This window comes from Acipenser ruthenus, chromosome 4, assembly GCF_902713425.1.
Source record: "Acipenser ruthenus chromosome 4, fAciRut3.2 maternal haplotype, whole genome shotgun sequence".
Lineage (NCBI taxonomy): Eukaryota > Metazoa > Chordata > Actinopteri > Acipenseriformes > Acipenseridae > Acipenser > Acipenser ruthenus.
In genome coordinates, this window is record NC_081192.1 from 3,181,527 (window position 1) to 3,208,683 (window position 27,157).

The 27,157-nt window shown below is 41.3% G+C and overlaps 2 protein-coding genes across 3 annotated transcripts in view; both read left to right on the forward strand.

The window, feature by feature from the left end:
• The first annotated feature begins 3,693 nt into the window (after nucleotides 1-3,693).
• On the forward strand, nucleotides 3,694-19,919 carry LOC117399481 (protein mono-ADP-ribosyltransferase PARP10-like). Its single transcript, XM_033998693.3, has 11 exons — nucleotides 3,694-3,883; nucleotides 6,390-6,565; nucleotides 7,204-7,449; nucleotides 7,931-8,161; nucleotides 8,272-9,263; nucleotides 10,463-10,675; nucleotides 11,147-11,270; nucleotides 12,130-13,167; nucleotides 13,770-13,906; nucleotides 14,298-14,472; nucleotides 17,590-19,919. Exons 2-11 carry the CDS (start codon nucleotides 6,391-6,393, stop codon nucleotides 17,886-17,888), a joined length of 3,630 nt encoding a protein of 1,209 aa, XP_033854584.3. The 5' UTR covers nucleotides 3,694-3,883; nucleotide 6,390; the 3' UTR covers nucleotides 17,889-19,919.
• A 1,264-nt stretch (nucleotides 19,920-21,183) lies between these two features.
• LOC117400484 (cleavage and polyadenylation specificity factor subunit 1) overlaps nucleotides 21,184-27,157 on the forward strand; it is a 29,000-nt gene continuing 23,026 nt past the window's right edge. Inside the window, exons 1-11 of one of the 2 annotated variants that reach the window (XM_059021316.1) lie at nucleotides 21,184-21,442; nucleotides 22,723-22,914; nucleotides 23,412-23,439; nucleotides 23,770-23,903; nucleotides 24,236-24,316; nucleotides 24,523-24,674; nucleotides 24,830-24,976; nucleotides 25,922-26,061; nucleotides 26,251-26,361; nucleotides 26,624-26,717; nucleotides 26,830-26,917. In XM_059021316.1, the coding sequence (XP_058877299.1) occupies nucleotides 22,771-22,914; nucleotides 23,412-23,439; nucleotides 23,770-23,903; nucleotides 24,236-24,316; nucleotides 24,523-24,674; nucleotides 24,830-24,976; nucleotides 25,922-26,061; nucleotides 26,251-26,361; nucleotides 26,624-26,717; nucleotides 26,830-26,917 (1,119 nt within the window). In that variant the 5' untranslated portion in view covers nucleotides 21,184-21,442; nucleotides 22,723-22,770. The remainder of the gene's footprint in view (nucleotides 21,443-22,722; nucleotides 22,915-23,411; nucleotides 23,440-23,769; nucleotides 23,904-24,235; nucleotides 24,317-24,522; nucleotides 24,675-24,829; nucleotides 24,977-25,921; nucleotides 26,062-26,250; nucleotides 26,362-26,623; nucleotides 26,718-26,829; nucleotides 26,918-27,157) is intronic. The other variant, XM_059021318.1, reaches the window with a different exon arrangement.

The window sequence follows — 27,157 nt, forward strand, 5'->3', positions numbered from 1 at the left end:
TGTCCTCTCTCTATGTCCTGTCCCATACCCCGTGTCTCACTGGACGAATTTCATGCAGTCCAACTAACCTCTCCTTGTCAACTCCTGCTCATTGTTCTGTATCGCCCCCCTGGGCCTCTCACTCACTTTCTGGATGAACTCGACTATCTACTCTCCTCCCTCCCCTCTCTGTCTACCGCGACTGTCCTGTTGGGTGACTTCAACATCCATCTCTCCAACCCCAGCCACTCTGCTGGATTCCTCCCTCTCCTTCACTCCTTCGACTTCTGTCTCTCTCCGTTCCCTCCTACCCACAAAGCTGGCCGTCAACTGGACCTCACCTTCTCCAGGGCCTGCTGCCCCTCCACCCTCTCTGTCACCCCCCTGGACCTCTCTGATCACTATTTCATCTCTTTTTCTCTGTCTCTCCCCCTTCTCCCTGCTCCTCCTACCCCCACTGTCACCTCTCGCCGTAACCTCCGATCTCTCTCCCCCTCTGTCCTTGCCTCCACTGCTCTCTCTCACCTCCCTCCTATCGACTCCTTTTCACAACTCTCCGTAGACTCTGCTACCTCCACCCTCTTCTCCTCACTCACCTCCTCCCTCGACTCCCTCTGTCCCCTCACCTCCCGACCTGCTCGCCCCTCCCCTCCCCATCCCTGGCTCTCCTCTGCGCTCCGCTCGGCAAGAATCACACTGCGATCTGCTGAAAAGAAATGGAAGAGAACCAAACTCCCTGCTGCCCTAGACCTTTACCGCACTCTCCTCTCCTCCTTCTCCTCTACTCTCGCCTCTGCTAAATGTGCTTATTTCCAATCTGTAATCCAAGCCTCCACTAACAACCCACGTAAACTATTCGCTACCTTCTCCTCCCTCCTAAACCCTCCCCCCCTCCTCCTACCTCCTCTATCTCCCCTGATGACTTTGCCTCCTTCTTCTCTTCTAAAATCTCAGATATCCGCAAACTCTTTAACACCTCTCCCTCCCCCGCACCCCCTCCTGCTCCAACCCCTACACCCACTACATCCCCTACTAACTCGCCCTCCTTCTCCACCTTCTTGCCCCTCTCAGACTCTGACCTCTCCTCCCTGCTCCAGGGTCACAAACCCACCACGTGTGCCTTGGACCCCCTCCCCACTCACCTCTTTCAAGCTGTGCTCCTGCTCTACTCCCCTTCATCTCCTCCCTCCTCAACACCTCTCTACTTTCTGGTATCTTTCCCTCTGCCTTCAAAAAAGCCTCTATCACTCCCCTCCTCAAAAAAACCTACCCTCGACCCCACCTCCCTCCAGAGCTACCGTCCTGTCTCCCTCCTACCCTTCCTCTCCAAAACCCTCGAGCGGACTGTACACCGCCAGCTCTCTGCTTGACCCTCTCCAATCTGGCTTCCGCTCTGCTCACTCCACTGAAACCGCCCTCCTGCCTGTCACCAACTCACTTAAGTGTGCCCGAGCTGCCTCTCTCTTCTCTGTCCTAATTCTCCTCAACCTCTCTGCTGCCTTTGACACTGTTGATCACTCTATTCTACTATCATCTCTTGCTGACCTGGGGATCTCTGGCACTGCTCTGGCCTGGTTCTCCTCCTACCTCTCCAACCGCACTTACCAGGTAACCTGGCGTGGAGCAACCTCCACACCTCACCCTCTCTTAACTGGAGTCCCCCAAGGGTCAGCCTTGGGTCCTCTCCTGTTCTCTCTCTACACCCGCTCCCTGGGCCCCCTCATCGCATCCTATGGTTTCTCATACCATTTCTATGCTGATGATGCTCAGATTTTCCTCTCCTTCCCCACCTCTGACTCCACCATCTCCTCCCGTATCTCTACCTGTCTGTCTGCTATTTCCTCCTGGATGCACTCGCATCACCTCAAACTCAACCTCTCTAAATCTGACCTCCTTTTCTTTCCCTCCTCCTCCCTCTCCCCTGATCTCTCTATCTCTGTTCCTCTGGAATCTACCACACTCTCTCCCTCTTCCTCCGCTAAGAACCTTGGAATCACCCTGGACCCCTGCCTCTCTTATTCCCAGCACATCTCCACTCTGGCACGCACTTGCCGATTCTTCCTGAGCAACATCCGAAGAATCCGACCCTTCCTCACCAACTATGCTACCCAGCTCCTGGTCCAGGCCATGGTACTCTCCCGCCTAGACTACTGCAACTCCCTCCTGGCTGGCCTCCCTGCGTCCGCCACCCGTCCGCTCCAGCTCATCCAGAACTCTGCTGCCCGCCTGGTGTTCTCTCTGCCTCGCTTCGCCCACGCTACTCTACTACTCCACTCGCTCCACTGGCTCCCGATCACCGCTCGCATCCAGTTCAAAATTCTTGTACTAGCCTACAGATGCCTTGACCAGACTGCACCCAGCTACCTCCAGACCCTCATCTCTCCCTACACCCCCACTCGACCTCTCCGTTCCGCCTGCACTAGAAGACTGGCTCTACCTCCGCTACGCTCCCCTGCCTCCAGAGCCCGCTCCTTCTCCACCCTTGCTCCGCAGTGGTGGAATGACCTTCCTACAGATGTCAGGACTGCCCAGTCCCTGACCACATTCCGGCGCCTCCTTAAGACACCTCTTCAAACAGCACCTGTAGAACTCCTCTGTTTGTATCCTGGGACACTATCACCCTTCATGTAAATGTGCTTTATTTTGCTCTTATCTGCCCCCTATTTTACTGCATTTAATCCTGTACTTCAGAATACTGTAATCTGCCAAGTGTTTAACCTGTAGTATTTTGTATTTAATCATATCCTTATGTAACTATCACTATTTATTCATATCCTGATGTAACTATCACTATTATCTGCTGTATTATTGAATTGTGGTTTGTCACACTTGAACAAAAGTTATTGTATTTCTTGCTCTTATTGTATTGCTTGTATTGTAACACTTGAAATGTATTTGCTTACGATTGTAAGTCGCCCTGGATAAGGGCGTCTGCTAAGAAATAAATAATAAGTGTGTCTTGCGAAAATGAAACTCTGCATTGCACCTCGCCTTTCTTTGTGTTGTAATTGCTGTTTATGTGGAAGACTAATGGTCCCAGTAAAGTTAAATCGTGCTATGTACTGCTTTCCATGTCACCTGTTGCAGTGTAAGAATGTGCATCACTCTGAATTTAGCAACTTGTCAGGTATTTAATGGTCATGGTTGCATTGGGAGAGGGGTATTGCAGTAGAACAAAGGCTCCCACAGCGTAGCTCCCACGGGGTAGTGCTGCGTGCGCAACTCGTAAATGACGTCATTATTATATGCTACTGCCCGATCACCATTTAAGTACTAAATCGAAGTTTATTTCATAACAATAATGCTAAAGTTTCTTGGGGTGTTGGCCGTAAGTTGGCAGCAGTGTGGAGTAGTGGTTAGGGCTCTGGACTCTTGACCGGAAGGTTGTGGGTTCAATCCCTAGTGGGGGACACTGCTGTTGTACCCTTGAGCAAGGTACTTTACCTAGATTGCTCCAGTAAAAACCCAACTGTATAAATGGGTAATTGTATGTAAAAATATCTTGTAACAATTGTAAGTCGCCCTGGATAAGGGCGTCTGCTAAGAAATAAATAATAATAATAATAATAATAAGTTAAATACACACAACAATAACCCAACCCTAAACGTTGGTGGTGTGGTATTAGGGTCACGTGGTAAATTGGGAGTTGCGCACGCAGCACTACCCTGCGTGAGCCACGCCGTGGGAGTGACCCACGCTGTGGGAGTGACCCACGCCGTGGGAGTGACCCACGCTGTGGGAGCCTTCGTTCTGGAGCTATCTATCTGCTCTTGTGCATTGCTAGAGTTTTAAGGCGGTGTTGACAGGTTAGACAGCACTCATTTGAACCAGGAAGTACGGTCATACAGAAACATTTCCGCGTTCAACTCGGAACACAAACACAATTTTCGCCGATGAATTGAGGTAAGCAGCATGTTGACGTATATCTGCTTCAACTGTAAAAAAATAAAATACCTGTTCATTTTACTGTAGCCTGAACTGTATCGCTGTGTCGTGTGCAAGTACTCTTTCACTTTCGATTCTGGCTATTACAATGACAGGATGTTGAGTGTTGTACCCCGTGAAATATATTATCTGTTTATTTAGCAGACTATATATATATATATATATATATATATATATATATATATATATATACACACACACACATATTGTATATGTAAAAAGGTAGGTTTTTGAAACTGTGAACTTAAACGTATGCTTGTGTTGGATTTCTAATATGGTGAATTGCTTTATTATTCACTTTTTAAACCGTGCTAAGAGAGATATACGTCACATTGTGAGCAATTTGACAACAGGAACACTGTAGGTGCGCAGCGTCTGGATGTGTTCCTGCGTACACACACACACACACACACACACACACACACACACACACACACAGTGTGCATTTTTATTACTTTGTTCATCCTTTCTGTACTGTAGACTATTTTATACATTAGCCTCCGTTTTTCGTTGTACTCCGCCAAAACCAAACACTTCCTTGACTTCACTCAGACGAGTTCAAAGTCAAACACATTAACCCACAGTATGTCAGTCACTATTAATTTGCTCCTTTTCCTACAGGTGTAATGTTAGAAAGTGGTACGCATGCCAAAATGCGACCCATGTAAATTCTAGTGAGTGTTTTGCAGCTGTGCATAAGTGGTACATGGCTTATTTAACCCTTTCAGGACCAAGCATTTTTCAGTGGGATGCTCCCCCAGGACCAGGCATTTTTTGGCTGTAGTTGAATCTTCCTATAAAATTTCACAAAAATTCATTTTTTACAGTAGCATCTTGCAAATGGTGTCCTTTTTTCAGAACACTCTGGGGGACATTATAAAGTACTCTGTTTATAAAATGTATTCTGCTTAGAGATACATGAATAAAAACGTGTTATTCTATGACCCGACGGACGTTACAATACTTTCTGAAAGTTATGTTGAAAAATATTGATGTTTGGGCAGATTACAAGACATTGTTTCCCCTGAGTGATTGCAATGACATAATACACGTTTATTTTCAGGGTCTTTATAAGCAGTAATGGACACTGCTCTCGATTAATAAATATTTATAAATAAAATAGTTATTAGTTCCATTATTATCAGTAGTAAGAAAAATGTACCTGTTAACTTTAGTTTATGAAGTTTTTTCATCCATGATTTACAAACACTGTTGGAAAAGTTGATAAATTTAATAATCTGCTGGAGTTTATATATTGTTACGTTTTCTTTTCACAGTGCAGTAACTACATTTTATTTCTACACCGAGATTAGTTAAAATCTTCTGATTTAGCGTCCTCCTCCATAAGGTTTGTAGTAAAAACACAAAACAAATGTTAAGTTAATTATACATATATATATATATTTTGCAAACTTAAACTGGAAACAGACAATCAGTTTTCTCTAAAAAGAAAAAAAACACTTCATGACGAACCAGATGAAATGAGAAGTCCACTGCAAAGTTGCATAAGTAAAAACAAATGACAAGACCCAATGCATTGCATATGATAAATCTTTGCATACTGTTTTCTTAATGGTGGAAAAATATGATACACTAAATTTAAAAAGATGAAAAACAGCATAACGTACCAGATTTCAACGGGCACTTTCGTTTTTTCAAAAGTTCAGAAGTTTTTCAAAGTGGAGCACTGTGAATTTGAAACTACCAAAACCTCAATTAGGTGCGTTTTTAAAAACTACAAACTGATAGAAAACACAAAAAATAGATTACCATGGTAATGGGGGGTTAACAACTTCCGACAGCACTAGAATTTCGCGTCTACTCCTACTGGAATCAAACTACACAAAAAGGAAAGGATCTTAAACATTTTAAAAGTTGCATGCAGAATGTGGTTGGTTAACAACTGCTGTAGAAACCACACATCACAAAGTTCAGTCATCATCAGATTTAAAATTACTGCAGGCGTGAACTGAACGGGGAGCGAGATTTTCTTCACAATGTTTTTCTGTTCAAAGAACAGTCTGTCTTCGGGGAAGGGCCACCCTCGTCCCTCCCATAGGTCCTTTCCTCTGATGGGAACTAGCATTAACCGTATTGAGACTCTCACACTCCTCATTTGCAGCTATTGGGCTACTGAACCTAACAGGAGGCTTCTGTGCTGTTAATCTGGTTCTTAGCTAAGGGGTCATCCAAAATTACCACCTGATACAGGAAGCACACAGTAAACAGCGCGCTCCTTTTCTCAATTAAAAGTAAAATATCACAAACTGTAAAAATAATGACATCTCTGGTGGCTGTAGTACTGTTGCATGAAAGTATGTGAATATTTCAAGCTCATGAAGTTTCATAATGTTTTGATCAAGAAATGTACACTGCTCTCGAACTGCCTTCCTCCCTCCTACTTTGTATGCTTTCAGAAAATCTGAAAATGTGGATCATTGTTTTAAAATGTTTCTCACTCTAGGATGTCAGAAAACAGTTTAGAAGGCAGGACAGTGGAGGTGTCTGGGATCCCTAATGAAGTTGAGGATGAATTTCTGGGGTTGTTTTTCGAAAACAAGCGGCGGTCAGGTGGGGGCGCCCTTGCCTCGCTCCGCAGGCAAGGCAGCTGCGCCGTTCTGATCTTTGAGGATGCTGAAGGTAAGACAGATCTACCAGGAATTAGAAAACAACAGGACCTGGGATGACTATACATGAAGGATGCTATATTAGTCAAATTGGCGTAGTATTGTATTGGGGTATACGAGTGGCTGACCTGGTAAAAACACAGCCGCGTGGTGTGGAAGGTGATTCATACAGTCAGGGGAGCGCAGGTTCGTGACCTGCTGTGCAAAGTCGCTGGTCTTTGCCAGGGATTCCGAAGGGAGAGTTGCATTGGCTCTGGCGCTCCCGTGGGTTAGTGAGGCGAAACCGGCAGGGAGTGTTTCTCCTCATCATGCAACAGCAGACCCTGCTGGTCAGGTGCCTAGTGTGCTCTAGAGGTCGGTAGCTTTCTGACATCCGCTCTCGAGTTCCTGGGTGTAAAAGAGCAAGCTGTCTGAAGGAGTTCTCCTGAGCTGTGTGGAGAATCGCTGAAAAATAATTGGACATTTTCAAATTGAGGACAAAAAATCTGAGGTAAAATAATTGTGCAAACTACAATTACAATTTTTATTTTGTTTAAGTTAAAAATAAATAAATACAAAAAGACATTGTCCCCCCCCCCCCCCCCCCCCCCCCCCCCCCCGATATAAAGAAACATGTCAATTCTATTTTGTATAACCCTTGTCTCTCAACAGTTGCTAAGAGAGTGCTGTCCAAAGGGACACACATGCTACACAATGCTAAGCTTACCGTTCGGAAGCCAACCCCAAAGGACCCTAGGAAGGTGCTGCTTCGTGGGATGAACGCCAGCACAGCCAAGGAAATGGTGGAGGTCTTTGTGGAAAACGTCACAAAGCTAGACAGCACGGGATACCTAATGTACCCCAGCCCAAGAAGAGATGAGGTTCTCGTGCACTTTCACAAGCCCCTTTCAGAACAAGGTATGCCTGAGCTCATGAACCATCCCTGTCAGAGAGCATTTGGAGTACATGCACTATAACTGGGATTCTGAAATGTAGGGACGCAGTGCCCCTTGCATTTTGCTGCTGGATATGCATTGTTTTTGTTCACAAAGAAAAAAAAAAAATCATTTCTAGTGTGGAGGTGTTTTTTTTTTTTTTTGGTATAAAATACAAAAAAAAAAGGTTTTCCATTGGTTGTACAGTTGCTATCTACACCCTTAATCTGGCTAGTAATACAAGGATACAGGACTGTAGTGTAACTCTTTCAGCACTAAGTAGCTCCACTAAGTGGACTTAGCACTATGAGTAATACAATGGTCTGCCTGTGTACAGGTCTACAGAAATGAAATGAGTTAAGGATTAATGGTGTGGTCCGCAGTCTAGTCGGTAAGTGTGGTGCCAGCTATCCACACCCCGTTTTAATAATGTATTTATGTTTTGGTGGTGTTGTGAATCACAGAGTTCAGGAGGTTGGCGGACAAGGTAAGGAGGCGTCTTCTTGATGGAGCCAGGATTGAAGCTGAGCAGATTGAGAGGACCGATTCTGTCATTGTGGAAGACCTGCGCTCTACCACCACCGAGGACATGCTGACACTCTACTTTGAAAACAAGCGCGGAGGAGGAGAAGAGGTGAAGGACGTTACCATGGTAGCGGACGGCATGGCCAGGGTTACCTTTGAAGACTGGGAAGGTAAGATTCCACATAGGAGCGTTGTGTCTATTGTTGAACCTTTTCATTTTCTAGCTATGCGCCATAAAAAGAATTCGTAGTTACGTATTTCTGCTCTGCATTTATTACAGCTGTGGACCGTATTCTTCAGCGGTCCCATAAGCTGGATGGGAGTAATTTGTCACTCCAGCCCTATTTCGACTTCCTTCTGCCTGGAAAATATCCACCATCTCCCAGCACTCCAAATGGTACAGAGGAGGGTCACGGGGACAGCGCAGGTCACGCGGACAGCACAGGTCATGCTGACAGCACAGGAGATCTGTGCACAGACACTCTTAGGTGCGACACTACTAGGGAGGAACTCACTGACAGTACCAGGGAGATGTACCCTGACAGCCCCAAGCTTTACTCCAGCAATATCTTGCTCGATGATCCAGTGAAACTCAATCTGCTGCAGTGCAGTCACCTACTGCAAGAGCTCCAGCAGGGTCACCAGGACTTTGGCATCCAGATTGTGGGTAATGGGGTTCAGATAAGCGGCCCCAACCAACTTACGTCTGAACAGCTGAAAAAACACATCCTGGAAGTGTTAAGCGGCATTGCCCAGGCTCACCTGCCCTTTAGCACTCAAAAGGCCACGTTTCTTTCTCGGTCAGAAGTGCAAGAGAGCCTGCGGAAGAGCCTGGAACAGGAAGGGATGTTGGCCACCTACACTGCGTCAGATTGCACAGTCACCGTCATTGCACTCACCCTCGACATGGTTAAGCAGGCCTCAAGCCTGGTCAAGTCCTTGGTTTGCGACTTCACCATGCCCATTGCCGCAGAGTATGAATGCATGCTCTTCTCAGACGAATGGCCCAAGTTCTTGTCTTCTTTGAGTCTTTGCTCTGCCAAGGTGACGGACCGAGGAGATGAGATTAATGTAGTGACCTTAAGAGGGCAGGAGGAGGAAACCCGGAGCAAGATCGAGTTTTTTCTTAGCAACCCCGTTGAGCAGGAGTCTGTGATCACTATGGAGCCTGGTATGCTGAGATATCTGCAGACTCACTGCCACATGCTTCTGGCAGACATGAACCAGGTCACCATATTCCCATTAGATGGAGATGACATCACAGGATTGAGAGTATGTGTCTTCAAGGTCTAGTATGAAAAGTTACAAAGGGTGGGAGGTTAGGCTGAAGATAAGATCTACTGTAAGGGCTGAGTATATATTGAATGTATTGTGTGATTACACTAGGCAATTATTGCTAGCAATTACTGCTAACAATAATTGCTAGCAACTTGATGGCAATTCAGCATGGCACTGTCAAATAAGATACATTTCTATTGGGTATTTAGATAATGTATTAAATATATGGTTTCATGTTACATATAGTGGAGTTGCATTTCAAATTGATAACATAGGCAAATGATAAAACCCTTTGTAGCTCCCCAATCTCAGATGGGTATTTTATCTGTGTGGTGTACTGCTGTTTCAGAGTACATTAGGCATTAGTATAAGTCAGTACAACATAACATTTGCCCTAAGTGTGACATAAAATCTTCTGATCTATGTTTTTTTTTTTTTTTTTAAACTTCCAAAGGAATATAAAAATAATTATATTATTGGAATATTGCAGCGTTGTTTTTTTTTTTTCCCTTGCTTTAATCGGGTTATAAATTACCTCAACAAGGAAATGTCCAGTTAGCAAAATAATTCATCAGCTAAGTTTTAGTTAAAGTATTATTTTTCTTTTCCATGTAATGTTTGCAATAACATTACAATGTCTTTATCAATCATAATTTGGAAAAACCACAATAACAAACCATATAACTAGCTGCTGTGTTGAATTTTAATGCACGTTCAGAATATAATATTTCCTTCTTGCCTTTTTTAAAATAATCAGTCCCAAAGACAAACTTTACTTTAAAAAAATCAATGATAAAGCCTCCTCTTCCAAACTCCTCTTCTCTTCTCTTTGGGCACTGCCATCTTGGAATGACAAGTAAAATAATGTCACATGTAGAAACATTGCTGCCAATATTGCTCCAGGGTCAGAACTTCTCCAAGAGTGCAATCAAACTTGCTTTCTGTGTTACACTAGGCAATTTGCCAACAGTAATTGCTAGTAATAATTGCCAAGTGTAAACCCACCCTAAGCCATCTTTACATCTGAACTATGAAATGTTTTAGCTGAAATGAAAGATGCTATCTAGGTCTGATCATGTGATCTAACTGACACTTTGTCACATGGAAAGAGGTACATGTTATTAGATTTCTAATTATTTTTGTTGTCTATAAATTGGTGATGAGTTTATATAGAATTTTTTTTTTTTTAACAGCTACACGGGCAAGCCAACGCCTGCCAGGCTGTGGATGAGCTGCTCCGCAATGTGGTGGCCTCAGTTCACACCAGAACCATAACCCTGCAGCGCCCCGGGGTAGCACGCTTCCTTGTGGAGGAGCAGGGGACCAGCATCCTGAACCAGATCCAGACCAAATTCGAGGTCGTCATCAGCCTGGAGAGAGTGCACTGGGTACCGCTGCAGTCAGAGGTAGGGCCTGGGAGGATCTAGTGAATGTGTGGGATACAGATGGAGAACAGCTACCCTTCACTGTGTTTACATGTTCTGTAAAGAAGCTAACAAAAAATAAAGGTTTTTACCTTGGTTGAGAATTGTATTGTCTCCCTTTTAAGATTCATTGTTCATTGAACCTATAGTCAAGACTTGCAAAACAAAAGTCACACTCATACTATACATACTGTGTAGTATAAATGTGTTGTGAATAATCTCCTAGAGCATATTGATTTTAATCCTTTGCTCAACCAAATTGCCTGCCACTGTTAAGAGCAGGGGCAGATGCAGAACAAATTTAATGTGCATGGCTTCCAGTGTTTTATTAAGTCTTTCAGAGTGTGACATACAGTACATCTCGATGACAGCTTACCAAACTGTGATGAAACGGTTAGGGCATAATTGCTCCAGTCCTGCAAAATAATATTAATGTACTTGTTTTTTCATCAGAATATATTTGAGGATGCAAAGAAGTTCGCACCACCACCGAGCTTTGAAAGACACCCCTCTGCAGACACAGATTCCTTGACAAACGCTGATGAACAAGCCCGTGACCTCAACAATCCTGAGACAGGTGCATTTCCAACTAGATGCAAAGTCAGTCGCTGGTCAGGTGGATCATTGCTACAGCAGCATTGATGCACAGCTTTTAAGATTCACTCCAGTTTTGAACTAAGAAGTGCATAATATTGTCTGCCCATTCAGAGTTACGAGTGCAGGCTGCAACTGGTTACTGACGATGCACACAATCATTATTTTATGTTTAAAATGAAATTTCACTTAAATTGATAACATTAACTGCATACAGTGTGTGGCAAATGTGGTTAGGTGCAGTCCAGTGGAGAACTTGTGTTGCATACAACAGCAGTTGAATGTCTTCACTTAATTTAAAAACGTTAATTGCAATTCTGAATTTCTTCGTTTAAATGATTTTATTCGTTTTGAATTCACAAAACAATAAATATGAACAAATCTGTATCGACTGTTGCCTGTTGTGGCTGCAGCACCCTCTGAATGCTTGTCGCAGACTTGCTCGTTCATAAGGCTCCTAGCGCACCTTACCATGTTGGCCCTAGGTTATGTTGAACAGACTGCACAAGAATTGAGATATTGTAGTGTAAATCGGTATATTTATGAGTGCTTACTAATGCTTTAAAATACGTATATACACAATATAATATAATTTATTTTTTCTTTTGAAATGTACTCCAAATTGAAATATAACTGCTTTGGCCCCTGGGTCCACAAATGTGGACATAAACTTGTGAGTTAAGTATATACAATGAGTCCTGTGTGTATATCATTAATTAATTAATGATATATATTATATATTAGGACTGTAGGGGCTATTATACAAGCAAACGGTCTTCAGCAGTAGAAAAGGTGGACCAGTGATGACACTGCTTTAAGAACTACAATATTGTTGTTTGCAGTTCTTTTGGAGGAGGCCAAGAAGCTTATCTCAGTTATCAGAAAGGATGATCATGAACTTCCAGATACAGCAACCAGTGCTCCCGGTACAGCGGCTGCTGGGATCAGCATGGATGAAGACCTCTACACTGACCAGCTGCTGCCTCTCAGCTCTTTGGACAACAAAGACACCCTGGCAGAAATGGAGGAGACCCCGGGGATAACAACAGAAGGAGAAAGTGAAGGGGCTGTGGGGGGAAATCCAGAACTGAACTATGTGAAGCAGCTTTCCATGGAGTCCTCACAAGTGGATGGCGTCCTTGAGGAGGATGCCCAGCTTTCCTTGGCCATCCAGTTCTCAATGGAGAACAACAGCGACCCAGTGGACAAGGAGGATGAACTGCAGAAAGTTCTGGAGCTCTCCCGGAGGACAGCAGGGCAGGGCAGGACCTCTGGCACTTCAGAGCTGGATCAAGCCATTGGGCTTTCCATTCAGGATACCATCAAGGCTGCCCACACAGCCCAGATTTTGGTGTATGCAGGCTACGACATGGATCTTATCAGGGTAGATATCGCCTTAGGGAAGAAGACTGAGCTGAAACAGTGCAAGGAGAAAATTGAGAGCAAGTGCCTAAAGAATTTATCTGAGCACCACAGAAGTTGCGTGGACCTGATCCAGAGGAAGCATGCAGTAGACATCACCATTCAGGGAACCACAGCCACAGTGCAGGGGTTCAAGGAGTATGTTTCAGAGGCAGTCCTCGATATGAACAAGCTTGTCAACCACATTTCTGCCACGGTGCCAGACCCTGATATTTTGCGAAGTGTCCAGTGGGTTTGGTACAAGGAGCAGTCAAATGCCATCCCCTATCCTCCCAAAGCCACTATTTATATAGAGCACGCCTTTAAACAGAAACAGAAGAAGATCGACATTGTGTTTGATAAGCAGCCGTGCACCATCAGCTTTGAGAAGATGGAGGAGTATAACATTGCCTCAGGGAAGTCGCTGCCAATTGCGAGGAAGCAGCTGAGCAACATGGACATTTACAGTGATGTAACAGGTGTGTATCTTTAATGAATTACAGAACGACTGCTGTGGCTGCGTTTGCAGTTCACTGTGTTAAGTCAGAGTGCTGTGCATGTTTAGGAACAACCTCTGTTTGATTCATTTCAGTTTTAAACACATCTCTGTGGAATTGTTTTGGTTTCTGAACATATGAGCAGCTCGTTTGTAAAGTCTGTGAAGTATAAGGACTCTGAGGTGTTGGAAATATATGGATAATCCAAATATCAGTCTACAGGACTAACATTCCTTGTGTGAGGGGGTCAGTGTTTGTGTGTAAAGACACCTTGACCTACTGTGTTAAAAGGTGTGGTAACAGCAGTCCTAGTATAAATACAGACCTATGGCACTCTGCCCTGTATCAAGGTCAAAGAGTTGCAGTATTGCATGGATGTGAAACTCTCATACTAAATATATTATTTTCTCTTCCCACAAGTGTCCATATTCATAAAACTAAGCTTGTGTTTTAAAAATATACTGAATGTTAATCTTGCTTAAATAGTTCCTAAGATGTTCGTAAAATACTTATCATTATTATTATTATTATTATTATTATTATTTTAAATAATTCCCCTCTATTCTTTCTTGTTTCCTTTACAGAAATAGAGGATTTTACGGCTCTGTCCAGCATGCCTGAGATAACTAGAGTGAATGAGGCAACAGATGAGTTCCGGGATGTGGTTCAAGCATTCTATGGTTCTATCAATGAGTTCCATAATAAAATACGCATCATCAAGGTATGCATTATGGTGATTTTCAGTTGTAGTTTTTATTTCATATTGTATTAACTGGGCTGGCTGATAATGGTTGTCTGAATTTGCTTAGTTTAAACTTTCATTGCTTTGGGTTTAAACACCAGTTTATCTGCACTTGATCTAGTAATTACTCATTGTGTTCCACATTTTGTCTGAACTTTTACATTCCAGCTGTCACAATAGCCACTGGTAGGTGCAACTCCTGGTCCATTATAATGAAACAATATTCCCTCTGAAATAAGGACAAGCAAGCACCAAGATGTGTTGCTGTTCATGTGTTAAGACTGTGGACATGTTCGCTAAGTCATATATGTTTTCTTAAATGACCTTATCTTAATTACTTAAGCACTGATGAGGTTTTATTTAATTGTAGGTTGAGAAGATGGTGAACAGCCTGTTGTACAATCAGTACAAACTGAAGAAAGCCAGTATGCTGCAGACTTGTACCCAGGCTGACGTGGAAAGGACTCTGTACCACGGCACCAGTGAAACTGGCATGAGAGAGATCTGTTTACATGGCTTCAACAGGAGCTTTTGTGGAAAGAATGGTACATGTCATAAAGAAAACTACACAGAAGGGTGTTTGTCTCACATGGCAAGACACTCCAATATAAACTTGATATATATATAGTCGCAGACAAAAGTATTTGTTAAAATTAGAAATTAAGAAATCGCTTTCTTTGTGGCTTTTCTCTCTTCTTTTTTTTTTAAACTGCCCAAATACTTTTGTCTGTGTGTGTGTGTGTGTGTGTGTGTGGAAAGTATTGGCACCCTACTCTTATAGCATAATTCACATGCCTTTATACAGTCCTTTTTAGGGCTGTGTTCGATGGTTCGAAGGTTCGTTCGCTAGCCAGGAATTTGAAGGTAGTTTTAAACCTTCAAAGGTTTGTCAGGTGGCATTCACGCACTGCTTTTTTTTTTTTTTCTCTGTTAACAGAAACCGTTTGACAATGTGTGAATACTATAAATCACATTAACTGTCACGCGCATGCAAAAGTTGGATCTTTTGATTTTGTATAATGCATATTACACAAACAAAAGTTGTTGTGTTAAAATCTACTATCAAATCACTAATCGTAGCAACTCTATATGGCACTGCTCCCTTAGATGGAGCAGGGTATAGTATCCAAAGCACTGGGGGGTACCTATCGCAGTTATAAAATATGTACTTAATACCTTGTGTACAAGACAGTGCAAGAGAAGTGCTATGGTAGAATATGTTTGAAACATACAAAATATACGCTAACACCAATAATTAATTATGAAAACTGAGCACCTTCCCCCCCCCCCCCCCCCCCCCAAGCTCATGTTATCTACAGGCAAACCTTTTGGTTGATGATTCACCATCTCGACAGCAAAGTGTTGTATAGTGTAAGCTGTATTGAAAGAAATGTCTCTCAACCCCTCTGCTGTTCGGGATTTTTTTGTTAAATGCCCAGACGACCAAAAAAAAGTAGAATGCAAACTGTGCAAGCGACTCGTATCATGGAGGCATATCCAATCTCCAGGGTCACTTGACAAGCGCCAGTTCATATTATTATTATTATTATTATTATTAATATTAATATTAATATTAATAATAATAATAATTGGTAGTAGTATTATTAATATTTTTTAGTAGTAGTAAAATGTGGCTGATAACCTGCTTGGAGCGGTGACTGTTAAATAAAGCTTTGTCTTGCCTCAGTCCTCTGCAGTTGGTGCTGCTGCAATGCAAGCTTACTGTATATATCACATTAATTCTCAAACTGAACGCAGTAGGGATTCAAGGAAATGCATGCACATGGATTAGGGAGTGGTTAACAGGTAGAAAACAGAAAGTACTGATTAGAGGAGAAACCTTAAAATGGAGTGAGGTAACCAGTGGTGTACCACGGATCAGTATTAGGGCCTCTGCTATTCCTAATCTACATTAATGATTTAGACTCTGATATAGTAAGCAAACTCGTTAAATTTGCAGACGACACAAAAATAGGAGTGGCAGACACTGTTGAAGCAGCAAAGGTCATTCAAAATGATCTAGACAGCATTCAAAATTGGGCAGACACATGGCAAATGAAATTTAATAGAGAAAAGTGTAAAGTATTGCATGCGGGCAATAAAAATGTGCATTATAAATATCATATGGGAGATAGTGAAATTGAAGAAGGGAACTATGAAAAAGAGCTAGGAGTTTATGTTGACTCAGAAATGTCATCATCTAGACAATGTGGGGAAGCTATAAAAAAGGCTAACAAGATGCTTGGATATATTGTGAGAAGTGTTGAATTTGAAATCAAGGGAAGTAATGTTAAAACTCTACAATGCATTAGTAAGACCTCACCTAGAATATTGTGTTCAGTTCTGGTCACCTCGTTACAAAAAGGATATTGCTGCTCTAGAAAGAGTGCAAAGAAGAGCAACCAGAATTATCCCGGGTTTAAAAGGCATGTCGTATGCAGACAGGCTAAAAGAATTGAATCTATTCAGTCTTGAACAAAGAAGACTAAGCGGCGATCTGATTCAAACATTCAAAATCCTAAAAGGTTTAGACATTGTCAACCCGGGGGACTTCTTTGACTTGAAAAAAGAAAAAAGGACCAGGGGTCATAAATGGAGATTAGATAAAGGGGCATTCAGAACAGAAAATAGGAGGCACTTTTTTACACAGAGAATTGTGAGGGTCTGGAACCAACTCCCCAGTAATGTTGTTGAAGCGAACACCCTGGGATCCTTCAAGAAGCTGCTTGATGAGATTCTGGGATCAATAAGCTACTAACAACCAAACGAGCAAGATGAGCCGAATGGCCTCCTCTCGTTTGTAAACTTTCTTATGTTCTTACAAGCAGCATCAATTACATGTAAATAAACAACGTGCATTTTTATTTTTTATTTAAATTATAAAAACATGATTACTGTTCTATATGATGTATTTTTAAACTACATGTGAATGTTGTATTCCATTTATATGGATTGCCTGTAAAATAATAGGATTTTCAATCAAATATAAACAAGTAAAATGATGCAAATGAGTACCATTGAAGGTTTGAACCTTCGAAGGTTAAAGTGTACCCTTCGTTACAGCACTAGTGTCTTTGTGCACTATTGTGCCTGGTGCCTCTGTCTTTAAGTCCTTTGCTGTACGTGTAGTTTTCTTTAGATGTCCACTTCTTTCAAGCGTTTCAGTTGAATTTATTCTGTGGTACTTCTTGATTATTGCTCTGATTGTGGATTTTGGTATTCCATATTTCTTTGATACTGTTCTGTAGCCGTTTCTTTTGTTGTAGTTTGCTACGAGTGCTTTTCTCAAACGAAAATCCAACTCCATTGTCTTGACCATCATCTGTTGTGTTGCGAAAACATTCTTCTTCAACAAATGTTGGAAATAATTACCTCTTTTTCTGGCTATTTACTTTATAATGCAGCTTAGTTACTGTGTAATGGTTTTCAATCAATGAATATATTTTAAAATGAGTTATATACAATTTTTACAGACGTTTGATGTAAAGGTACCAATTTTGTCATGAACAAATATTTAAAAGTGCTTTTTTTTTAAAGATTGTTTGTTGAACTACCAGAAATTATGTATCTTGGTCTTTGTCACATTTAGTGGCTAATGTTCACTAAATGCTCTATTTAACATGTTTTCTTGAATTATCTTATATTTTTGTTTTTCTTTCCAGCCACAGTGTATGGACAAGGAGTCTACTTTGCTGTGGAATCAGCCTTGTCTGTGCAGGACCAGTACTCCCCACCCAGTGAAGAAGGATACAAGTATGTGTTTGTGGTGAAGGTGCTGACTGGGGAATACACCAAAGGGAAACACGAAATGAAGACGGCACCACTGAAAGAAAACTCCCGCATCCCTCTGCGATACCACAGTGTGGTGGACAGCACAGACTCGCCAAGCATATTTGTGATCTTCAATGACACCCAGGCCTATCCCGAGTACCTTATTACCTGCCAAAAGGTTTATGGCTAAAACCACTGTAGTTTTGGAGCATGAAGATCATGGGATCAAAATTAGATTTTTCTTTTACATTTTTCTTTTTTTTTTTAATCAAATGAAAAAAACAACAGATTCTGAAATCAATTACTAAAATAATGTCTAACCGTATTCCACTTCTACAGTTCCCGTTTACTTCAGCTTAAAGTGGTAAGAAGCTTCTAAGCACTGATTATAATCAGACAGGCAGCATTTTGATACTTCTATGCCAAATAGAGCTTCAGGATATCTAACCACAGTCTTGCATGATTGAGGCTTAGGAATCCACTGGCAGTACATATAGCGTTCAATTAAGAGCCCAGTATGTTGTATTAAATAACCTGTTTGTTTATATCTATGATTGTATACAGCATATACTGTCTTACCAAAAATGACACATGTTGAACACATACTGTGCTGTTGTGTAGTTCCATATGTTGTCGTTATATATGCTTGGATTTGTCTTCGGCATGGCACCATGTACACTGTCCGAATATCCTGCAGTGGATTGTTACCGTCTGTCTGGCAGACCAGAGCACCTCTGTTTTAAGGAGGGGGAAACTGGTTTGAATAGAGCAGCAGGGACTTCCCTTCCACCCATCAATGAACTATCGCAGTAAGCCCTTAAGGAAAACTTAACCAACTTCTTCAAGAACCGCAGCCTTCAGGGGTACTTTTTGAGGGAGCATTTTTACAGTATCAATTGAATATTTGGTTAAAAACAGAACTACTACTACTACAAAAAAATCTATATATGTATTATTATTGTTTATTTCTTAGCAGACGCCCTTATCCAGGGCGACTTACAATTGTTACAAGATATCGCATTATCTTTACATACAATTACATTATTATTTACACATTATTTTTACATACAATTACCCATTTATACAGTTGGGTTTTTACTAGAGCAATCTAGGTAAAGTACCTTGCTCAAGGGTACAGCAGCAGTGTTCCCCATCTGGGATTGAACCCACAATCCTCTGGTCAAGAGTCCAGAGCCCTAACCACTACTCCACACTGCTGCCACTGTATCCATAAAAATATATATATCTACAGTATCTATCTGTCTGTACACTGTGTGTATGTATGCAGTCAGCACTCACATATCCGACCCTGTGAAATTTAGACTTCAGCGATGGTTAAAAGAATGTGATGCATATCTGATTATTTGATTTTGGCCCGTTCCTACCCTTGTCAGGGAACACAAAAAAGATACAATTATCTAAAATACATAGCTGAAAGGACTGTGTTTTAAAATAAGTAGGCTTCCATTTAGAAGTACTATAGTTGGTTTTGTTGGTACAGTATTATATTTTAATTCGGAATTATACTGATTCTGAAAATATCACTTGTTGAAAGAGATGACACGTGGACTGTAATACAGTACATACTTTTAAATCAGGTACGTATTGTAGCAGTATGTAAAATTCCCCATTTAATGAACCAACAGCAAAATTAAATCAAAATGTTACCCATGCACAGAACTGTGTAAAATGTAAAAGGCAATGCAATTTAGCAAAAGGTTTTAAAAAATCAAAGTTTTAAAATCCATTTATTTGCCTCTGCTAGCATCAGCAGCATTATTGCTGGTCCTGCTGTTTTTGTGTCAACTATCTTTTGGTTCTTTGCTTGTTTTTTTTTTTTAATACTTTTAATTAGGAATATGCAGATGTTTTTTCCACCCAAAGTATTGTTTAACCCTGTAAGAAAATGCAACGGTTTCTTCTCTAATAACGTCCTGTGTGACAAATCATATGGCCTGATTCCATAATAACCATGGATGGTCACCCCATTGTCCTGTCCATTGGGAAGGTTTCTCTTCCCGGTGTTATGTAAGTAACTCCCAGCTAGGGGAGCTCTATCTTGCTCAGTTGCTGGGAATAAGACTGTATATGCCTATTGCTGCCTGTTCCATGCAGTCTGTGTGTATTATAGACTGTTGATCTATACTTGACTGTATACTTACTGATTCTCTTTAATTTGCCAGTCTGCTAATAAAGCTGTGTTGTGGACTCTGCAAGCTGATTGTGTGTCCTGTTCTCATTATGAGTTCCAGTACTGTAATGAGAGGAGTTGTGAATCTGACCTACCCTGGGTGCAGCCATTAATACAAGTGAAACAAAGTCACAGCACAGCAGCAGGAAGTGATTGTGTCCTGTGCAGACGCAGCAACTGTTATTCCGTAGGGATGTCTTCGAAATATCAGCATATTGCAAACTGAAGCATAAAGTGTAAGCAAAGACCCAAACATCCTTCAACAGAGGAAAAGGTGGCACAGAGATAACAATGTCAACAAAGGGGTTATAACAACGGGATTGTTAACACTGATTTAGAATAATTAGGTGAAGGATGGATTTTTAAAACCTTCAATTTTCATGTCAGGGATGTTACAACTGCCTTCGACAGGGTGCAGCTTGGGAGAAATGCAAGACGACTACAGCATCCCTGCTTCAAGAACAGGTGCTTTTACACCTTTGTGTGAAGCAGTGCTTGTGTTAGGACTCGAATCTGTGTGTTAAAACCAAAGATGTAATTATGCAAAAGGGTTTACGATAATTAAAACGAACATCACAATATTGTTGTAATTAATGTTTGGACTATGTATTTACCAATGTAGTTAATAGCAACACATAACAATTGTAGAACATCAGCTGAGTTTAATTGTTGCCAGTCGGAAGTATACATAATAATGTGTGTGTTCACGTGACTCAACCAGGGTAATGGCTGATACACCTTTTCAGTCTGAATTACATCGACTAAGTGTTTTAGCAATGTATTCTCAACTGAATTGGATAGCTACAGCACACGTTGGCAATTGTATTCGTGCTCTTTCCTTTACTCCGATTAACTAAATTGTGGTTCAGCGGTGGTTTGGAAAGTAAATACCGTAAGCCTGTTACACATTTTTCATGCTGACAGCTTTTGAAATCTCTTTTGTCACCTGCTGGGCATTCTTTCTGTATTCAGCCTGCCTTTACCTGCGTGTACATTTCACACATTGCAGATCTTCCCTTAATACACGTATTGTGATAGAAATAAAGTACCGGTAAGTGTAACACCATTAAATGGCCAAAGAATACATACGGCGGGGGCGGGGGGGCTAGCTCTCAGTTGTTTCTTGGTAGTTCAATTATAATACCGTACAAATAATAGCAGGGTGAAGTTTTACTATAGACAAACACGGTAATACCTACATTAAATATTGTTTCAGTTACAACACCCAGTGAATTTGTTTCGAATACAAAACCAATATCCAACAAACCACTCAAAATATGTTTTGGCCTGTATCTCTCTGAACAGTAGGAAGTAGGAAGCTTTGTTTCCGCGGAGTCGGAACCTTCTGCTATGCTTCCCGTGTTTCCCTGCCGGAATGTGTTTACGCTCTGCCATAGGTAGCGCTGCATGGTGGGGCTCGAGAGGAATGAAAGACAAGAGTAACGCAACTGGTTTATGACTAGAAACATAAAGGGGAAATTAGATCATGGTGTTAGCTGAACAAAGTGGAAGAAGTGTGTAACAGGAGGGCAAATCAGAATTTGTAAGCAAAGGTAGGTTGAATGAAATAGCCCAGTCCTTCTCTGTTCCTACGACGACGATGCAGTATGCAGGCTTTTCGATTTTGCCGGGGTTATAGAGTATATTTCATGTTTTCACACTTCATAAGTACCTTGTAACATGAATGCATGCTTGTATATGTTAATATGTGTTCGTTACCATACACACATTACTAAATAAAGGCTTGAAATATGTATTCATAAAAAAATAACAAAAACGTGATAGAATACTCACTGTTATTGCTGGTGTGTGTGTATGTATGCATCATCTCCCGCATTGTATTGTTGTTAATCACTGTATGTCACCTATTATCAGATAGAGAAATACACTGTGGAAATACTTGAGGAGATTAGATACATGCAATACCCTGTTATAAGTTTTAATAGAAGTTCAGTATACAAATACAATGTGAATTTGTATAATAATTCTCTTTTAAGAAAATCAGTATTTTAGTGTCGTTCCTGTACCTTCAGATTTAACGAACCCACTGTTTGTATGTTAACGGCGAGTAGTATTTGTGTACGATACAGTTTAGTATGACGCTCGGGCTCTGCTGATCATCGGTTTCTGGTGTCAAGGCATTCTGTTGCCCTGGCAAAATTGAAACCACCAAAAGTGATCGAAGTCGTAAGTCTTTCTCTTTAACTCTGAAGACATTTTCATCATCATATAGGAGGCTGTGTGGTCCAGTGGTTAAAGAAAAGGGCTTGTAACCAGGAGGTCCCCAGTTCAAATCCCAACTCAGCCACTGACTCATTGTGTGACCCTGAGCAAGTCACTTAACCTCCTTGTGCTCAGTCTTTCGGGTGAGACGTAATTGTAAGTGACTCTGCAGCTGATGCATAGTTCACACACCCTAGTCTCTGCAAGTCGCCTTGGATAAAGGCATCTGCTAAATAAACAAATAATAATAATGTGTCCTTTCTACTCTAATTATTTTTGTCAATTCAATATTTCAACCATCCCTTCTCCAGACAACTGAACATATACTTACTGTGTTAATAACACCTATGTAGAGAACATTTAGTAAAGCCTCCAGTCCTATACCTGATGTTCTCTCACCCCCACCCATTATCTGGCATGCGAAAGACAGATATGAAAAAAAATAATAATGCTTGACTTTACCTGCGATATCTCGATAACCGTGAGGTTAAAATACCTGCAACCTGCATAGTTGTTAAGCCATTGTTGTTTGATCTCCGTGCCTAGTTCATGGAGTGCTGTTACATTCTATTCCATTTTAATGCACTGAAATAAGGAACAGCGCCTGCAGCATTCTTATCTCCCCAGGAGCTGTGTGGGTTCTGAATACTCAGCCAGGATGTATGCAGTCTACAGACAGGCTCACCCTCCGACTGCGGTCGAGTTCTCTGTGTACTGCAACTTTATCTCTAGCCAGGAGAACAACCTGGTGGTCGCTGGAACGTCCCAGCTCTACGTTTACAGGATAATCCATGATGTGGAGGTGAGTGGATCAGATGCATCTTGCTGAGAAATGGTTTTTGGTTTTTCTATTCATGTTAAAAGCACAGTATAGTGCCTGCTGTGTGTGTGGTATTGGGTGGAACTGTGGCACACTTCTTGAGCAAAAAGCATTCTTTGTTTTTTAGTTGCTTGTTTTTTGTTTTTTTTATATGTAGTGTTTTACTGCTCTAGAGTAATATTCTGGATTGACAGCTTTGAGGACTGAAATCCTCCCATTATCCATATAGAGCCATCGTATTCTGAGGGTAGAAGTCACTTGAACCACTCTAGCTATTCTGAAAAAAAGAATGGGTTCCATGATATGCCCCTTCAAACTTTCCTGGGAAAGTTTGTGTCTATCTTGTGCAGTTGCTGTATTGTATCAATGTGCTCCATAGCTGAAATCAAAGCTAAAGTTCTGTCTTTTACAACAAAAGCCTTTTACATATTGCAAATTCTTGCATTTGGATTTGCCATTTATGTCTGTTTCTGTTACAGAACGCATCCAAAGGAGAAAAGTCATCAGGTATGTGTCAGTACATACTGTATAGGCGCTATCATATCAAGTTCAATATGAATATACTGTGTTTATACATAATTAAACTGATTTAATGTTTAGCAAGATTGTCTATTAGTATGAAAATATTTTACAATTACTTTTTGGAATAGAATGGAATAATAGTGTTGTTGATGGACAAAAATCCTAAGTAAAATAAGCATGTTAATACAACCCTATCTAGGACTGTGAATACAAAATTAGAGCTTTCTGTATCAGGTGAATGAAAGTCTGAGGAGCTTTCCTTGTAATGTATTTGAGCTGCATTAAAAAAGCACATACTCCTCCTTTGTTGCCCAGAGGTGAAGATCCGTAAGGAGAAGCTGGAACAGGTGGCAGCCTTCTCTCTGTTTGGCAATGTCATGTCAATGGCGAGTGTGCAGCTGGGGGCGTCCAATCGAGATGCCCTGCTGCTCAGCTTCCAGGACGCAAAGGTACAATCGCTTCTTGATTTTCTATTTTACATTTTTTTACGTAGTCTCAGCTCGTAAAAAACAACTTTATTTATTGCAATAAAAAATGTTTCTGGGTTTAACTACAAAAAAATAATGGGTGCTGGTGTTACAAAGAAAAAAAACAAACATTATCCCTTAAAAATGAGCAACATTTATCTCAGAAATGCATCACAGTACGCAAACAAAATGTTGATATAATCACTGTTGCATCAATAACTGACACTATATATAAAAAAAAGTACGTTTGGAATCTGCTCGTGCTTGCACTGCAGTTACAGTGCACTGACCCTCACACTTTCTTTGTCTGCCAGCTCTCGGTGGTGGAGTATGACTCTGGGACACATGATCTTAAGACGCTTTCTCTCCATTACTTTGAAGAACCAGAGTTAAGGGTAAGAGTGGTCGAAACTGTTTTATGCCATTATTTTGTAGAAACTGAACTGCATTTCAGACCACGCTAACAAGCAGATAGAGAAATGTGGCATAGCAGTAAGAACTGGAAATGATGGTTTTGAATCCCAAACTAGGACCTCATCGAGTCTCACCCAAAGCGCAATGTCAGCTTTGTACCTTTTTTAACTTGCTTCTATTTTGACAGGACGGTTTTGTACAGAATGTCCATATCCCCATTGTTCGTGTTGACCCAGAGAACCGCTGTGCTGTGATGCTGATCTATGGAACTCGACTGGTGGTGCTGCCTTTCCGAAAGGACACCTTAACTGATGAACAAGAGGGGGTTGTGGGGGAAGGGTATGTTTTCTTTCAGTTCAGCACAAATGGTGTGAAAAATCTCTGCCACTCTTTTCAAAGACTTAAATACAGCGTGAATTGATAAAGGTGCAGTAACCAGTTACATCTCTTTCTTTCTTTATTTATATATTTATTTCTTCTTCCTCCCCCTACAGGCAGAAGTCTAATTTCCTTCCCAGTTATATTATTGATGTGCGAGAGCTGGATGAGAAGCTGCTCAACATTGCTGACATGAAGTTTCTGCACGGGTACTATGAGCCCACCCTGCTCATTCTGTATGAGCCTAACCAGACATGGCCAGGGTCAGCACTTCTTTTTTTTTTCATGTAATAATATTTGTTCTGGATTGTTAAGATCTCTTCAGAGGGACATACTATCTATATCTAGTTACCCATGTGTCTGTTTATATCTGTATGTGTGTTTATTTGTTAGACTGTCTTGTTGTTGGTCTACATTACTAGAATCTGTGTAAAATAAAAGTGGAGTTATAAATATGGAACGAGTCCTTAATACAAAAATATTCTAGTTTATTTTTACGTTGGCCTAGTATGTGTCCCCTAAGATGTTTAGCTTATGTCCTGGCTGTCACCAAACCCTTTTAGTATATTATGTTTCTACACCTGTATACAAGTCTGCAGCCTTGGTAGTTAAGGTTGTTATGAATGAGTCAGGCAGTCCATTCCAGACTTCAGATAATAAAAACACTACAACCTTTGCAGTTTGAGGTGTTAGAGATATTACTAGCTCAGTATTTTTGTCTGAAGTAATACCATCATGTTACTAGCTCAGTGTTTTTGTCTGAAGTAATGCTATCATGTTACTAGCTCAGTGTTTTTGTCTGAAGTAATACTAGCATGTTACTAGCTCAGTATTTTTGTCTGAAGTAATGCTATCATGTTACTAGCTCAGTGTTTTTGTCTGAAGTAATACTAGCATGTTACTAGCTCAGTGTTTTTGTCTGAAGTAATGCTATCATGTTACTAACTCAGTATTTTTGTCTGAAGTAATGCTAGCATGTTACTAGCTCAGTATTTTTGTCTGAAGTAATGCTAGCATGTTACTAGCTCAGTATTTTTGTCTGAAGTAATGCTAGCATGTTACTAGCTCAGTATTTTTGTCTGAAGTAATGCTAGCATGTTACTAACTCAGTATTTTTGTCTGAAGTAATGCTAGCATGTTACTAGCTCAGTGTTGCAGTGTGTTCTACCTCTCTTTGATTATTGAGGACGTTTCCGTCTTCTTTGCAGACGTGTGGCAGTTCGGCAAGACACCTGCTGCATTGTGGCCATCTCCTTGAACATCATGCAGAAAGTGCACCCGGTCATCTGGTCACTCAGCAACCTGCCCTTCGATTGCACTCAAGTCATGGCTGTGCCCAAACCTATAGGCAAGTGTGGCCTTCACTCAGGCTTAGCCAAACCTGTGATAGTGATCAGTGATACACGTTCTGCGTATAATACTGCATGTTTACAATTTGAGAATCTGACAAAACAAGCAGTAAAATTATAACTTTATTCAAATTTAAACTGCACACTGCAAACAAAAGTGAAAATATATCTTTGCTTCTATATCCCAGGTGGTGTTGTTGTCTTTGCTGTGAACTCCCTGCTGTACCTTAACCAGAGTGTCCCTCCCTATGGTGTGTCGCTCAACAGCCAGACCACTGGAACAACAGCGTTCCCACTCCGTAAGAACCAATAATCTGGACCATTACCATCTCTCTTTAACAGGAACCTTTTTTTTTTTTTTTAAATTAACGACACTTCACTTCAAATTTTTGTGTTGAATTGATGTGTTGGTGAGCATGATTTATCAAAGGTAGCATTGTGAGTGGCCGAGCCTGTTTACCATGATCCCATCTGACAAGTACTGTGTATTGCTGCGTCTGAAATGTTTCGAGAGCTTGATGTTTTTTACTGAATCTAATCCAAGGTGTTCTCATTGATCAGGTGTGCAGGAAGAAGTTAAGATCACCCTGGACTGTTCCCAGGCTACTTTCATTGCCTCTGACAAGATGGTGATTTCCCTGAAAGGTGGAGAAATGTAAGCATTGTTTTTTTTTTTTTTTATTCTGGCGGAGCTATATTAAGAGAGATTATGAAACCAATATCTATGTAACTACTTTATTTACTTTTCTTCTTCTTCTTATACTCAGTTACGTGCTGACCCTTATCACTGATGGGATGAGAAGTGTGCGGGCGTTTCACTTTGACAAAGCGGCCGCCAGTGTCCTGACAACTTGTGTAAGTGTGTGTTTGTGTGTTTTTGTGTTGAGATTGTTCAGCACTCCTTGTGTTGTCAAAAAGCCAGTGTGTGTGTGCTGGAAAACTGCCCAAATGGATCCCTTGTTTGGGGTTGCAGTGCGTCTCTGCAGATACAGGCCATTGGCTGACTGCTGCACTGCTCTGCACAGAAGAGTCTCCCCACCATTTTAGAGGGAGGCGTTGGTAACGTCAATCCCTGAGTCTGAGGAGAGAAAGTGT